General features: G+C 43.3%; 1 protein-coding gene across 5 annotated transcripts in view; it reads right to left on the bottom strand.

Moving 5' to 3' along the window:
• rtkna (rhotekin a) overlaps positions 1–16,227 on the bottom strand; it is a 51,683-nt gene that overhangs the window by 32,275 nt on the left and 3,181 nt on the right. Inside the window, exon 1 of one of the 5 annotated variants that reach the window (XM_029511607.1) lies at positions 3,886–4,492. The exons of the other annotated variants lie outside the window; for them this stretch is intronic. Coding sequence (XP_029367467.1) covers positions 3,886–3,981 — 96 coding nt within the window. The 5' untranslated portion in view covers positions 3,982–4,492. Of the gene's footprint in view, positions 1–3,885; positions 4,493–16,227 lie in introns of those variants that run through there. 5 annotated transcript variants of the gene reach the window in all.

Genomic DNA, 16,227 nt, shown 5'->3' with positions numbered 1-16,227 from the left:
ACACTCACCTACAGAGGCATGCACATGCACATGCACACGCACACGCACACACACACACACACACACACACACACACACACACACACACACACACACACACAGGTCTCCCCTGCTTCTTCATGGAAGGATACTGTATACTGATTCGGACTTTAACTCTGCATTGGGACAGAGATCGATGTGGTTTAATAGTGAAATGATAAAAGAAGATGGCAAAAGGAAGCATTGCCTAAAAAAAAGGTGGTGGGGGGGATTAAATGTGACCAATAAAACTGACTGCAGTAAAGAATTTAGACCAAGTCAGCCAGAGACAAAAGTCAAACCTTACATTTGGTGTTTTGCTATTCCAGTAAATATAAGATTAACCTTTGCCCCTACTACAAATTCATCATTGTGGTAGAGATTCATCATGGCAGGCGCAGCGCAAAAGAACATACTGGGTAACTGTCCTACAGCGGGCAGGGTTTAACTGCTGTCTATTTGCCCTTTGGCCCCTCCAACATTTAAAAAACACAAGATACGTCTGATCTCAAGGGAATGAAGCTGAAAAAGTTTGTGACCAGGGCTGACACACTGTCCTCAGACAACAAGGGGAATTGAGAGTGGAGGAGAGGTTTCTGTGCAATTACATCAGTGCAGTTTCATGATCAGTTGATGAATAGGGTTGAATGGAATGGTCAGCAGAGGTCTTGATCTGATAAAGAGAGGGTGCATGAATAGTAGCCAGCGGATATTTAAGGCCTGCATCTTCAGAACTATCCGAGCTATGGCCACAGCTAAGTTTAGAGTTGAGGAGCATGTGGGAGGTCAAACATGAACCCTGAGTGAAACAGCGAGAAACTCCTGCCTGACCCCCATGTCAGCTCACAGTCAACCAAAGCCGGAGGAAGAGCCTCCATGACCACAACAAATGACCCACAACATCATTTAATTTGCTGCACTCTTAAAACCCCAACTAATAACTGTAGCTGGGCTCAAAGCGTATTTTAGTATTTCATTGGATGATATCATCGGCATGATCAGAGCAGCCAGAACCAAAGCAGGTTAATGCCACAAGTTGAGCTCCCTCTGATTTAGAGCAGGGTGGAACTGACCCAGTGAGGTCAAAAAACACACACACACACACACACACACACACACACACAGAAAGTATTGTACTTTCACAAACAATGAGTGACTTACAGAATGAAATGCTCAGCACAAATCCAGCTTTCATAACTTGGACAAAAATGAAAGACCTCAAAAAACCCCTTCAACATGTCATCATTTAACTAGCAAAGCTGCAATCTATGTAGTCTAAAATTAGACCATGGAGAAAGTGTCCATCTACGGCCCTCAGGCTATCAGTGGGGAGAGGGGGAAAAGGCAGGGGGACTGAGCCTGAGGAGGCGCAGAATGTCTGGAGACAGCACAGAGAACAGAGCGACATTAAATATAAAGTAAATAAGAAAAAAAACACAGTATATCTGGGTCAGTGGTGACAGGAAATGGTGTGTATGTGTCTGCTGGTGGCAGTGGGTGGTTCAATGACACCGTGTCGTCTTTCCCAGTGGGACACAATAATTGCACAGTGCCATTTCCTGTTTCCCAGCAGCCACCTCTCCTTTGACACAGAAACACCGTGGCTATATTATGGGTCTCATAGGAGAGAGCGGGAAAGACGAAAGAAAACAGTGCAGCACAGCCAAGAATGCAGCTATTCCTATTATAACAGACTTGTTAAAACCTGAAGTGCAGAGAGGGTATGTCCTACTGAGCTTCAAAATAACACAATGACTGCTCTCTCTCCCTCCCAACATGGCAATTATATGTGCCCGAGGAATGCTGGAACCTCAGGACATGCATTATCTATTTTCTTTTAAAATGGCAGATGATTCCATCTTCCCAGAAAAACGTAATAGATGAACTGCATATATACACGAAAGCATGTGCAAGTAGTACACCATGTTGCTGAGGGGGAAAACAAAAGGAGGAGTAAATAGTTTAGAAGCAAGTCGTAAAGAACTAATAAGACACTTATGAAATACCCTGAAATAAAAAAAACATTGTTAGCTGGCTGAAGTTACAGTTAGACTGTGGGCCGTGCAGATCAGCCACATACAAAGAATCCCTGTCTCCCACACCCACCCTAGAAGGGGAGACATGGGGGGAGGTGGGGGAAAAGCGGCTGACTTGTTTGAGTAAGCATGTGAGCAAACAAGCGAGCATTACCAGCAAAAACAGTCATGAGGCGAAGACGAGCACGACTTTGTACTCGACAACTCCAAATTCCCACTGCTAAATGGTCAGTATGGAAGCTCTGTGGCCGACCCTGACCTCTGAACCCCCGTGAAGGGGGTGAAACGACATGAACATTTTCCCACAGGGTTAAATAAGCGCTCATCAGTTTGTTATTACACATTCCGGCACTTGCAATTACAGTTAGAGACATAGAACTGTGGCAAAGAGCAGAAAATGCTTCAATACACAAAGGTTTTCAGACAGAAATGCTCGTTATCTGCATTCCTACATAATGTCCTAGATTCAATATCCAGATAAAGTGCCACTATCCAGCCAGTGTCCAAGTTGTAAACAAGATTCTCCATCAAAGGAGGCTCTGTTACAGGAACTAAAAAGCAGATTATGTCTGATCAACTTGTTGATAAAAAGACCCTGTGGTAGCTGATTTGTGTCAGTGCATTTCAGGCCACAGGTGCTCTAAATGTACCAAAGACACGACTTTCACTCAATATTCCTGCGCGTGATAAGCAGAGAGTCCGTTGGGAGGGAATGGCGACATACAGAAGATTAGGAAGTTGGCAGGTGTGTTGTTGTTTCACGACCACGTTTCTCCTCTTGTGCGATTTGAACAGCCAGACACCTGGCATCCTCTGTGGCACTTGGCGCGAGCAGAGAAACAAAGCACTGCCTCAAATGTGAAAATGATGCCAAACTGGCTTGCAGGTAGTGATATCACCTCTCGCACAGCTCTTGTGTCACAAGGCTGACGGCCTTTTGGACAAGATTTCGACTAACAAAACAACTAAAAAAGAAACTGCTTTTTACAACTTTAAACAGCTGCAGCACAGACAGTCAATATCTTTTCAGATTTGGGCCAGAAAATAAAGTATAAATTCAAATTTCCCTTTGAAATTCCTGTAACATTTCCAAAGTGTTCATGTGTCTCCTCTTTCCCTTGGCCTTACTGAGAATGATGCAGACACATTCCTCAAAGCATTTCCTCTGCAAGCATGAACTTCAACAAAAAGTGTATGAAACAAACCAAGTTAGATATCACACAGGGTAATGATAAACCTCTGTCACGTTGTATGGAATGTCCTGTGTCTGTCTTTGTCAGAACACAACACAAGTCTGCACACAAACTCCCACAGGGACTTATGAGGCCCATATGTGCAGCTGCAGACTCTGGTTGAACCCCCGTCGGAGGGGGAGACACAGAGAGCGAGAGGTAGATGGCATGCAGGGTTGTTTTCTGTTTTCTGTTTGCTGTCAGTGAGAGCTTTGCCATCTGTAAGGGGAGAGACCACACCAGTGCGGCTCAACTTATTTGTCACATAGAAAGAAAACAAACAAACATTGTGAGGCACAGCTGTAGAATCGGTCCGCTGACACAGTAATGCACAGTACTTTTTTTTTTTTTTTTTTTTGGGGGGGGGGTGATATGTCTGGGAATAGATTTGTTATTCTTGTCATCAGGCTGGATTTATCAGCAAAAAAAGAGAAAGTAAAGTAGTTTGAGACAGGTCCACACACACGTCTCCAGCTGACACACTCCACAACTCCAAAAACTAAATTACAGCAGTGCAAATAAAGATAAAAAAAAGATGCAGGAGGTTGGAGACATGAGCTGGTCAGCTGGAGACTAAAACAAAGAAAATAAATATTTACCTGCAAACTCAGTGCAATCTGGCGGATGTACATCATATTCAGATCCTCTAATATCCACAGTTTTTCCTCCATGTTGGTGAATTTATCAACTGGCATCCTTTAAGGCAGATATCCACAGATTACTTCCTGTTGAGGTTAAAAATCGGGCTAACACGGCTGCCCCGCGGATCTCGGGAAGACAAAGTTCATCCCGCTCAGCTCGGACTAGAACAAACAGTGCGTAAAATACTGCGTAAGAGTTCCGCTCCTCATCCAAAACCCGGCTGGTGACTCCCGGACGGCAGACAGAGGTGGACCGATGACAGCATCAGCTGCACTGTAGTAACCCTGTCCCATAAAATCCCCCCGACCCGTCCACGGCGCGTATTCTTCTTCTTTTCCACTTTTCTCCTCCGGCCAACAAAAAGATCCTCTCAAAACACCCACAGTCAACACCCAGTGGCTGCTGCGAGGGGGGGAAGAATGGAGTCTTTTAAAATGCACTTCTTCTCTTTGTGTCCCGACTATGAATGTCGTCTGTCCTCTGTGTGACAAGAGACCTCTCCACAAAAGGGCATCGCCTCTGCGGGAGTGATCGGCACAACCAGCCCACTGTGTGCGCCCTGACTCTCCCCAGCGCGGCGCTACATTAACCCCTGCGACGCGTCCCCTAATGATGGGAATGAACTTTACAGAGGAAAGAAAGAAGGATGTAAAAAAAAAAAAGAGAGAGAGCGACAGAAAGAGAGAAAGATATGACTGTAGTCGCACCCAACGCCCCTTTCAACAAGTAAACAGCAAATACCGCACCGCCACACATGCGTAACGGGGTGGACAGCTTTGTTCTTTGTACGGGACAAATGGAGAAATGATATCTGTGTCCGCCTCACTAGAGGAAGGAAGACTGAAAATGGAAACACAGGAATGATGTTTAACACTAATCTGACTCAGAAAAAGTCTGCTAAATTCAAAGACGGCAAAATCACATCATTCCTATGCGTTTTAAATAAACTACATCTCGGTTCTTGTCGCTGTTACCAACCGAGAAACTGGGAAATTTGGGGGAAAATGTGCTTTAGTAGGTCACAGGGTCACAACCATTTGGGCAATTCAAATGCATATTTCATAGCACAAATCCCCAGCGTCACAGATCGTTTCAATCTTTTATCACTTAACATATTAAATATTCATATCAGTCTCTCCTGTAAATTCTTACCAAGAAAAATATCCACTCCCAGTTTCAAATTCAAAGCTACAAGTTGGAGAAGTTGTCAAAGAAAATCTGTTGTTAAAGTTGTTTTTAAAGGAGGAAATATTTCAATGTAGAAAAATGAGCCGGGTCTTCTTTCCCATCACTGCAGCAGCTTCCTCTTCCTCAGAACAAGAGGTTACTCTCTGTGACTCTCCGCCACAATCTGAGCTGGTGATCCCCTTTCTGTCCTCTGGGAAAATTGGTTTACAGCCACTCTGCCTCTGCTCTCCAGAGCATACACAAAAAGTACAAGCACAGAGACCTCTTTGGAGAGCTAATCCTTACCCTGATACAGCTGGTGTGTGTTTGTGTGTGTGTTGTGTTCATCCTTCCTTCTGGCGTGGGTGAGACCAAACTGTGCGAACCACAAGCAACCCCTCAACAGGAAACCGGCGTCACATTGCACCCTGCTCGCTGAGCCACGCTAATTAAAACACAGTTTTATCTGGTATCCAACAACCCAGAGGCACTGGAGGGTCACTGACTGATTCCAGGGCCACTTGGAAGAGGAGGACGACGACTGCTTTAAAGAAAGTTATGGGAAATTAAATACTGAGCATGTTTTTTAAACCACATTCTTCACCTTCACTGAAATTTATGATGGCTGCTCTCCACACACATGCCCATATGGCCCTCCATCCTTCTGAAGGGCTTCCTCTGAACTCTTTTACAAAGGCAAACAGTGAAAACAAAGGAGCTGTAAAGGTCTTTCACCCCAGAGTAGACGAGCCAGGGGTGCCAGTAGCAGGCTGGATCATTTCCCCAAGAAAAGCCTCCACCCTTGGAGTTTAAATCACCCGGCTAATCTGTCACACACACACAGATAGAGAAGAGATTTATTGTTCTGGAAGGACGTGGAAAGAAAAATAGCTGAGGTGAATGCACACAAGGAGGGTTATAGGTGCCCACAAAACATTCAGGGACTTTTAAGAGTGTGCGTTCATGCACTTGCCACAGTTCCTTGTGTGTAGATCCATATCCAGCCAGTTCCTTAGAGAAATTGATTTGGTACGGTGCAGAACTGGAAAATATTCACTCAACAAAGATTCAAACACCATCAACACTACAGAGAACTTTGTTAAAACAGGTTTACCCCTTTATTGAAGTGATACAGTTGGTCACACAGTTGTTTTACTTTTCTTATCATAGCTATGGGGGCTTTTAAAAATGATGATCATGTACAAGGAACAGAGGAACAAAAGTATTATTCCTTCGCCACTTAATACACCTTTATTCAGCCTCTGTGTCACACCAGCAGCAGTTCCTTGAAGCAGAACATGCTGCAGGTAAATCTCCCTGCAGTAAAACACAAACAGTGACACCTAACAAAAGCCCAGAGGCTGAACAAAAACAGACAGAAAACAGCTATTATCTAAATGACAGGGCAGGCTGGCGGGCCGGCAGGCGACCGGTTCAAACACAGAGCATCGCTGCTTTTTGGCTGGGACCCAAAGAGGACGGGGCAAACTCAGGTATTTACAGACAATAGAAAAGTGGTTAGTGAAGATAGAGGAGGTTTACGCTGAGTTAAATGGTGATTACCTTCTGATGTGGGGGTGGATTACCTTGATCTGACTGTGGCAGGGCCAGACATGCTAATTGGCTACAATGAAGGAGGAATGAAAGCAGCACATTACACAATGAGGTAATCCAACAAAAACTCTGGGGTTTGATCAAAACACTGCAGAGGATTAGGTAAACAGCACACCGAAAAAAAAAAAAAAAATCCTTCCATTCGAACGCACACAGGCTGACCCTTGTATAATTATGTGCGCAGAGAGCGTTCTAGACAATACCCGGTGCACTTCTTGTTTCTGAACGGATGTGTGGAGGAATATGGAAAACTTCCTGTACATGCACCTAATCAGCTGGAGGAAACACAGAGCACAGAGTCAGAGCTAAGAGTCAGCTGAAAAGGGAACATTACGGGCAATGTTTAAAGTGTAGTGTGGCGCTACATTTATATGTTCAATCAGACAATGTGGCTTCTAAAGCGAATGAGACAGGAAAGAGAAACTATACAAACGGACTGTGAGCGTATTATGAGTGAACCTTTCAGGCTCAAAAGCAGGCCTAAGAGACGATAAGGGACAATAACCTTTTTCCCCCACTGAGGTCTTTATTTTTAGCCACAACCCATTAGGGATGAATTTTAATGCTTTGCCCTCAGGCCATCATCAGCTCCAATTTTTTATTTGCCCAATATTAAGGTTTATGATTAAATACCTGCAGAACCTCACATATTCCGTTCAGGCTCATGTGATGTGTTAACTGGCATGTTAGCGTGATGCACGACAAAAATACTATATCTTTATCATACCACCTTAATTGAGCTGATGTTAGTATTTAGCTTTAAGCACCGGTGACACAGGGCTCCTGTGTGACTATGGAGTCTGAGTCTTATAATTTTCTACCAAGTAAGTAATTGCTATGATCTAGTCACTGCAAATATTTCTAATATTTCGAATTGCAATGTATGTATGTATATATAGACATTTCCTTTTTATTTTTTATCTTTTGTTTCTATCTTTCCCTTGTCCAAGTTTGAAACACTGGAGTCAAATTTCTAGTATGTTTACACATACCAGTATAAAATAAATAAAACTATTTCTGATTGTGATTGTGATTCTGATAGGGTTGGGGTTAGGGTCTGACTACAGTTCAGACACAGTTCAGATTGTTTGAAATGCCAGAGAGCCAGATTATCTAAACTAGATTATTTGGTCACTGCACAAAACGGAGTCCACAATCTACCTTCAGTTTAGTTTGTCTAAGCCAAGGGTTAATGTCAACCTGTATCAGATTTCCTGCCCTGACAGACTTCTTTTTAGTTGTGTCGTTCCCAAATTTCAAGTTTTTATTGCCAATAGGAGAGATGGCCATAATTAGTGAAATAAGATCGAAGAAGCATTAAACTGTGATTCTTCTTTAATAGTCAAACTTTAGATGCTTCTGAACACAGAGTATGCTCTGTGTTTGGACAGGTGAATGGAACGTGTCCATAAAAGGAACAAAAAGGAGCCTAAAGGGAGTCATCTGATTCTGTGAAACGTGTAAAAAAAAAAGCAAACAGGGGATTATCACACAAATGTCGTTTTCAAATTCTAATCAGCACTATCTCAACGGCAGATAGCAACACCACTTTTATCTTCTGAATGGGGAATCTGTACTGAAGATTAAAAGCTGCTCTTAATCTAACACAATATGGCAGCAGATCAGGGCTTGGAAACACAACAGGGCTTCGGTTAGTGGGCCGCAAACCACAACAAAGAATCCTGACTGTCATCTAGACACAATCTGAAAACCAAACCCCACCCTCACCACAACTCCCACTAACACACAGAGACACACACACAGACTGAAACCTACACTTACACAAATACCTGGCAAGGCATGAAGACAGATAAACAAACGCTCAAGGAACCATGAGTACACACACATGTGCACGCACACAAAGCTGTGACAAAAGTCTCAAAGTATAGACAAATGCATCAAGATTTATTTGTCTATTATGGCCTGTCGTGCAGAGAAGTAAAATGCGACAGAATTATTACAAAGCCTCTCTTTGGGGGTTTTTACTCTGTGGAAGGTGATCGCACGAGGTCAGATTTTGATTTAAAGTCAAAAGGGATCTGCCAAAGCACCAGGATGTAATTCTGCTCCTGTTAACTCCTGCGTCAAACACAAGAAGGAAGTTCATAACAGTTAGTGAAAGATGAAATTAAACCTTCATTAGCTGATGATCTTCTTGGTATGACAGGCGCAGAAACAGGGAGGCACCCTACAAAAAAAGCCTCAACTGATTTGAATAACACAGGACTTCAATTAGATGGCTGTGTTTCGGCAAGCGCTGGGTCACATCTGTTTGACTCAATGACAGCAGTGTGTGACGAGCAGTGAAACCAGATGTATCACAGAGAAATGCCCCTGGAGGTCACGTCTCAGTTTTGGAGCATGAAAAACCTGTGCAGACAGCCACGCAGTCATAAGTCAGACACAGAGACAGAATAATGACACTGTAAATCTCATCGACAGTCTACCTTGTTATTAGGCGTATCAGCTTCAGCCTGTAATGTCTGAATGCTCCAACTTCTACCTTAACATTAGATTCAGGGGTCGTTTTGATGATGCATGTGTTGGGGAACGTTCCCACAAATAATGCAGTTACTGCTCTTCTTCATCATGAAGAGCAGGGTGTACGTGTAACATGGTGAGCAAGGGGAGTTGCCTGCCCCATCATAGACCACAACAAAAGATCAGGGATTGTTCCTCAACATGACTCCCTGTTCTGAAAAACAGAGAGTTGCACATATGCTTATAGAGACAGTTCTGCACCATGCCCGGAGTGAGCAGAAGACTCTGGCTGCTTCCCAGAATCATTGCTGACTATCAGGAATGCTTCCTCAGCCAGTCACAGGAGACTGCAGCATCAGTGAAAGAGAAACTAACTCAGTAGGCAATTCATTTCCATTGATTTCTACCTTCAGGGACGCAAGCTGTGCAATATAAGACTAGATTTGTGCAGATTTAAGAGGATACGCACACTGAGGCAATTCATTTAGTATTAAAATATGCATCGTCTTCTGAAATGACAATTAATGACAAGAAGGTGAATATAATGCAAATGTCAAACGAAGCTGTGTCTCAGCTGCTACAATAGAGCAATGGCTCCCTCTGCAGAGCAGCAGCAGCAGTACAGCCAGCTCTGCCACTGTGCCAAACACACTCAGCGCAATATGTTGCCCAAAAGTTCACTGATTAATTATCTTTTATCTGTACTGCTCATCTCTCAGGGTTGGGAGGGGGCTGGGGCCAATCCCAGCTGACACTGAGTGAGGGCGAGGCAAACCTTCGACAGGTTGCCAGTCGAGGGTTTGACAAAGAGGGCTGACAAAGCAACCATTCATGCGCAAACTCACACCTACAGGCAATTTCAAGACACCAATGAAACATGCATGTTTTTGGACTGTAGGAGGAAGCAGAAGTACCAGCAGGCACAAAGGGAACATGCAAACCACACACACAGAAAAGCCCCAGGTTAGCCACTTTCTGCTGAGCTGCCCTGATAATGATTACTACATATAAAGTGGATGTGATGGAGATGTGAGGCAATTTCAGTTTGATGAACCTGAGCAGCTCTAACCACAAGACGAGGAGAAAAAGAAATGCGAGGTTCAATGCTCCGACTTGTTTTCCCAGTTCAATCAGATGTGATGAAGTTGAGTTTAACAGACATGAAGAGAGAAGAGAAACACAGAGACAGCAAGAAAAAATACATAGGTCTGAATGCGTAGTCAGAAAAAACAATAAAAAGAATTCTTAATTTGGCACTTCTATTTGCAATGAGGTCATTTCTCTTAAGACCATTATACATGTTTTTAGTCAGGGTCACAACAAGAAACTGCTGTTTGTAGTAAAAATATTTCTGGGTAAATTCTTAACCAGAAGCCACAAATCCAAACATCTGCAGAAACAATATGAGTATCTGAACATCTGCAGAAAAGACATGAAAGAAGCTGCAACTCAAATTTACAGGCATAACATCTATAAAGCTGAAACATTTTTTCCAACAAGGACGGGCCAGATTTAAAAAGGCATTCAACAAAGCAACAACATAATTTTTTGTATATATTCAATCCTCATGAAAATTATTAATTTTGCAGCTGCTGGCTTTCTGGATGGCTGGATGGCTGGATGGCTGGATAACAGCATTTTATCTAATTATGACAACTGACAAATGAAAGAATTATGAAACATCAGGAAATAGTGAAAATTTAAAGGTGACGTCTCAATATAACAGGACTTATCACAGTGCTTTTTGTTTTGAGACTATTTCAGAATTAAATTCATATTTTGATTGCGCCAAAGTTGGACACTGATTTGGATTCGTCCTATGCCAAACAAATCGTCCTAACTGGCATAAATACCGTTGGCAAAGCTGATCTGGCTAAAACGGCAGTTTTTATTAATGGGACTGTTACTTTGATGGAACTTTTTCATGGTACATCCATTTATCTAAACCTCATTTTGTGATGATAGAGGTGTCCTCAGTATCGATAAACGCAGTCTGGCATTTCCAGTGCGAAAGAATCAAACATTTTTTAAATTCTCTCTGGTAGGTTTTGAGCTTAGTGCTTGTTAGAGAAAACATTGAAATGTCTCTTGAAATGTCCGGAAGTGAAGAGTAATGAGTTTGGGTGATTAAGTGTCAAAATCCACTGGAGTGAACATCTGACAAGCCAATCTCTTTCTTTTTCTTGAGCTAATGGAAAACTAGCAACAGACACAATAAAAATAATTGCTGAGGCATCAGGAACAACAAAACAACACAAGATCTGACACTACACCGTCTGCCACTGGGCCCAGTAAACAAACACATTAAAACACAGGCATGCTGGCAGGGACTAGTACACTATGCAGCGTGCAGAGAAGGCAGAGATGCATAATAGACCCATCTGCTCTAATAAAGTCAAACACCTGCTTGGCATCAAAATAGAGAGCAACATCATTGGTGATTGTGCCCCTTTGGCCTCTTCTCTCCGCAGTAACACCGGCTGATCTCCAGGCCACAGTGCAACAAATGCCCCTTGTATGATTCAGTTTTAACTTTAGACTCCATTCTGTGCCAAGCAGTTCAGTACCAAGAGTCTAGAGGAGCGATATAATACCGACATTGGTTGGTTATTATATAGAGTTTCTAGAGTGTGGGCAATGTCAGTGGGAATACATTAAATGAAAAGTGCAGAAACGGGTGTGTACAGCACACCAGTCCATCACAAACACCTGCCACCTTACATTCATCTGTGTGAAAGAAAGGCTCTGACTCCAGCAGTCAGGTGGTTAACTGGTATGTAGGGGGCAGAGGATACATGGCATCTGTGCAAAAAAAAAATAAAAAATCAGTGAATAGACTAAAAAGAAAATAATACGTAGTATACATAAAGCACAAAAGTGTGAAACAGTCAATTGAGAGGCCTTGTGTTGTTTACAAATATAAAGATAAATAAAGGTGAGGAATTAAAGTGAAGGTGATGGCATTATGCTTGTGACTATAACTCTGTTTTTATAAGGCCAAATGCTATTCTTCTTGTGTTAAGCACAGCTTGCTTGGGAAAGAACAGCATTTTTTCACATAGAGACAAAGCTTCTCATGTTTCCAGGGCCCTCTGTGATAAGTCAAAAGGAGCTGACACCAACTGTCCAGGAGTGTACATGAAACCACACATTGGAATCTGTGTGTGTTTCTTTTTTGTCGTTGTTTCACAAGAGCGGTACTTGGTTGGGGGGGGTTGCGTTCCCAGGAAGAAGATACCTTTGGCATGAGGCTGCTAAGATCTGTGTTATAGTCTGTTAGTGCCAGACTCAATAGGTTGAGGTTAAGGTCTCCATTGGGGTGTGTAAAGAGAGATGAACAATGAAAAAAGATTGAAGGATAAAGGGACATAAAACAAATAGTAATTTTCTATGACTGCCTCGAGGTGAAGACAAAGCACGTCCTCTGTGTAAACTGGATCAGGAAAGTGGGTTAGGGCTATAGCACATGACCAAAAAAAACCCTTCCCATGCTACATCAGGGGACCTGAGCCTCAAAGACATGATTTGGCCCATATAACATGGTTCCCCTGAGGAACGGAGGAGGTGAGTGATAGATTGAGGAGAATGGACCAGTGGAAGGAAATGAAAGCTAAGAGAGGCAGGTAAGCTAATGGTTTACCTGCAGAAACATTTTCATTTACTTTAATCAGGACAAGATGACATCATTTTACTGTAATACATAATTTCATTTCTTTTATACCCCTCCACCTCCAGCTCACTGTAACTCATTGGCTGGAAGACCTTAGTTTACAGCAAGGGCTGAACCCAAATCCTTCCATTGTGAGATCTTCTCCGACAATGCGCAGTAAAACTCAGGAGACATGAGGGGACTTGCATGGGAACACTCCTGGGTTACTCTGAAATAAAAGCTTTATCCACATCACTAATCAAGGTAGTAACAGACTGAGGCAGGTTTGATGATGCATGGAGGAAGTCCCCCATCTGGGGGAGTGGGAAAGCATCCAGTGGTTACACCACCTCCATCTATCTCCGTCTGTCTGTTAACCGAGTCACTGGCTGTGACAACCTCGCTCAGGACGGCGTACGCCGAGTGAACAAAGCCCGTCTATGTCTGGGAGAATTCAGTGGACCTTGCTCAAAGATACACTGCTGCTTAGTCACTGTCTGGTGAGTGTGCGTATGTGTGTGTGTGTGTGCAGCAAATGCTGGTAAATGACTAAATGATGAGTTCAAAACAGCAGCTTTCATTCACAACCCTGAATGGTAATCACACCCTGACAGTGTGTGTGACTCACATCCTGTGTGTGTCTACATTTGCCCATCTACACATCTGCCATCTATCTTGGCTCTATCAACACCTTATCAGCATGACGCTCTGTAATGTACAAGAATATATTTCCGCCGTAGGGTGGGGTTAACTTGCAACATCAGCAACAGACCCTCAGCTGTTAAACTGCACCCTGACACCAGCTGCCACAGAGAGACGCAGACCTCTAACCACATTCCAGGGCCAAATTTACTTATGCTTGTATGCAGAGGCAGTGGACTTTGAAACCATCGATGCAGGACTGGAAAGGGGTGTCATCCTACTGTAGCTGACCAGCATATTTTGGAAACTGCAATTCAAGTTAAAAGGCTAATTTTATTATCACAATGCCAGTTATACCATCTCAAGGATAAAACGGTTTGTCCAGCAGGTCTGATAAAGCGGACTTAAATAACACCCGTCTGTGAGGAAAGTGGATCTGTGGAGTGGGCAAGTTAAGGGTCAGCACAAGTGATCTCTTGTACTTAAGTTTGTGTCTATGTGTGATATGAAATAGGAAAACAAGTCTTCAGGGCTTTTGAGGCCCAACAACAAGTGAACACATGTACTGAGCATAAGGATTTTTCAGACAGCTCACTGTGAGAGAAAAGAATAAAAAAAATAGCTGAGGGAATTCAAGACTAGATTTCATTCCAGTAAAGACATTGCCTGAGTTATATTTGATGTATGATACTTCCCAAACAATAGCTGTATTGTGTTAAATAATACACTACTTCATAACCTTCCCTTGTTGCGTGAAAAGATAAAGAATGTGTGTATCCGAGCTCGACAGTGAATGAAACAATAATCTTTATTAAATACTTTATTTGAACGATAATGGTTTGTTTGCACATTTTTTTCAAACTTATTTGGCAATCAGCCCAGTCATTACTATGGAAACAACAGAGAGACTTAGAGGGACTTTAATGGCTTGAAGAAACTGAGCTGAATTTTTCATTTGTTCACTCACTCGGATGCGGAGAGAGAGCGGTGCTACACAATGATGCATACCCAAAGCCTGTGTAATAAAAAAGTTAAACATTTGCTAGTTAAAACATCCCTCCACATACCAAGAGAGCCTCCAAGCAGAAAGTTCCAGTGGTCCAGTTGTATTCAAGGAAAAAGGTCTTAGAAGGGGTAAACTTTTCCCTGGTATCCCCCCTGCACCCCTGCGACGTTTAGCATGCCAGAAAGCCCTCAGGCTGCACACACACAAACACACACCCACCCACACACTCTTGCTTCACTTACATATAAGCGCTACTGGGTAGCCACACTAATTTGAAAGACTGGGTTAAATGATCCCATTGCATTATGCTCTCACAGAAATCTGTGTAGGCCAGGCTTGGCTAAATTTGATACTGCAGTTGTTCAAGAAATCTGGTAGAGTGCATTCACTTTTAAGACCCTCAAGGCCTCCAAGCCCCTTTCTCCAACATTTCATGTGCCGGATCAGGGTTTAGTTTTGGGCTTCAGTGCAGTAATGGCTCATTGTTCTCTTAGGTGCACAGAGAGGAAGATTTGGCATTCCTTGAAAGCAACTCTTTCTCATTGGGTTCATGGTCTGAGGTGTTTCCTCTTTGCTGGCAATAGTTGTCCTGGCAACATCTATATGACCTAGTTCCCTCTGTGTATTTGGGGAGGCAAACATATGCTTCCATAAAAGAAGCTGAATCCATCGCAGTTTTCTGCCAGGCCACATTAAAGACAAGTGGAAGCCACACTCGGAGGCTGCTTAGAGTGCAAGCACTGCACCTACAAACTATAAACCATACATCAAAGCATCTGGAGAAAACATATCATGTAGACAATATCTCCTGCTTGGGAGCAATAACACCAAGACGCCTCAGTTTCCACTGATAAAAGCAAAATATTCCTCTTATGTGAGAGGTTGGAAAATGGAGAAAATAATCATAAAAAAATAATAAAAATGAAAGTAAAGTAAACATTTCTCCAGCTGAACCAAGCTCTGATAAGACACGCATATTACCTTCAGTTTCAGATAGGACTTACTGAACTATGTGTGTCTAACAGAGTCTTTTAAGGGTGGGCTTTTATACACTGAGCAAAGGAAACACCCATGGTATGCAAAGTTTCACTGCAGCCATTAAAGTGCCCAGCATGGATGAGAATGTGTGGATCGACAGGGCGGAGAAGGGCAGAGCACCAAAACCAACCAAACCGCAGCCCAAAGCCGCCCCAAAGCCGCCCAAAGAGCTTTTACTCAACACTAATGGCAGCATCCCAGACCTTGCCATACACTCCTTCAGGCTGGGAGAGTGTGGGTGGATTGGGTGTGTCGTCACACACACAGCTAACCACTTCCTGGCCCTGCATAGCTGGTGGTGGCCACAGCGGCTCAGACCATCTTCGAGTCAAACATAATGCAGAGTCGGAGCATTGAAAGCAAGGACATTCCATCCCCACCTCCATGATAATAACCGCACTATCTCAGGCTCCCACTGCATGCCTGGGTGGTTTCAGTTGAAACTGCAGAGCATGCGAGGATGGAGACAGAGCAGAGTGCAGAGGCACAGTGCTGGCCCTGTAGAGCAGAGGGGAGGGATGGAGAAAGCTGATGTCTTCTCTGCTCCCACTGAGGGCGTCTGGCGGAGAGGACGGACAGGATGGACAAATCCTGTATGAGCATGGAATCATCTGCTTGGCTTCTCATTTTGCTTCCACACTCTGACCATATTACCCTGTCAATTAGTGATACGCACACAGGAGAGTGATTCAACACTTGACC

This window comes from Echeneis naucrates, chromosome 9 (genome assembly GCF_900963305.1).
Source record: "Echeneis naucrates chromosome 9, fEcheNa1.1, whole genome shotgun sequence".
Lineage (NCBI taxonomy): Eukaryota > Metazoa > Chordata > Actinopteri > Carangiformes > Echeneidae > Echeneis > Echeneis naucrates.
Note: the sequence above shows the minus strand (reverse complement) of the source record. Positions and strands in the feature narration are given on the sequence as shown.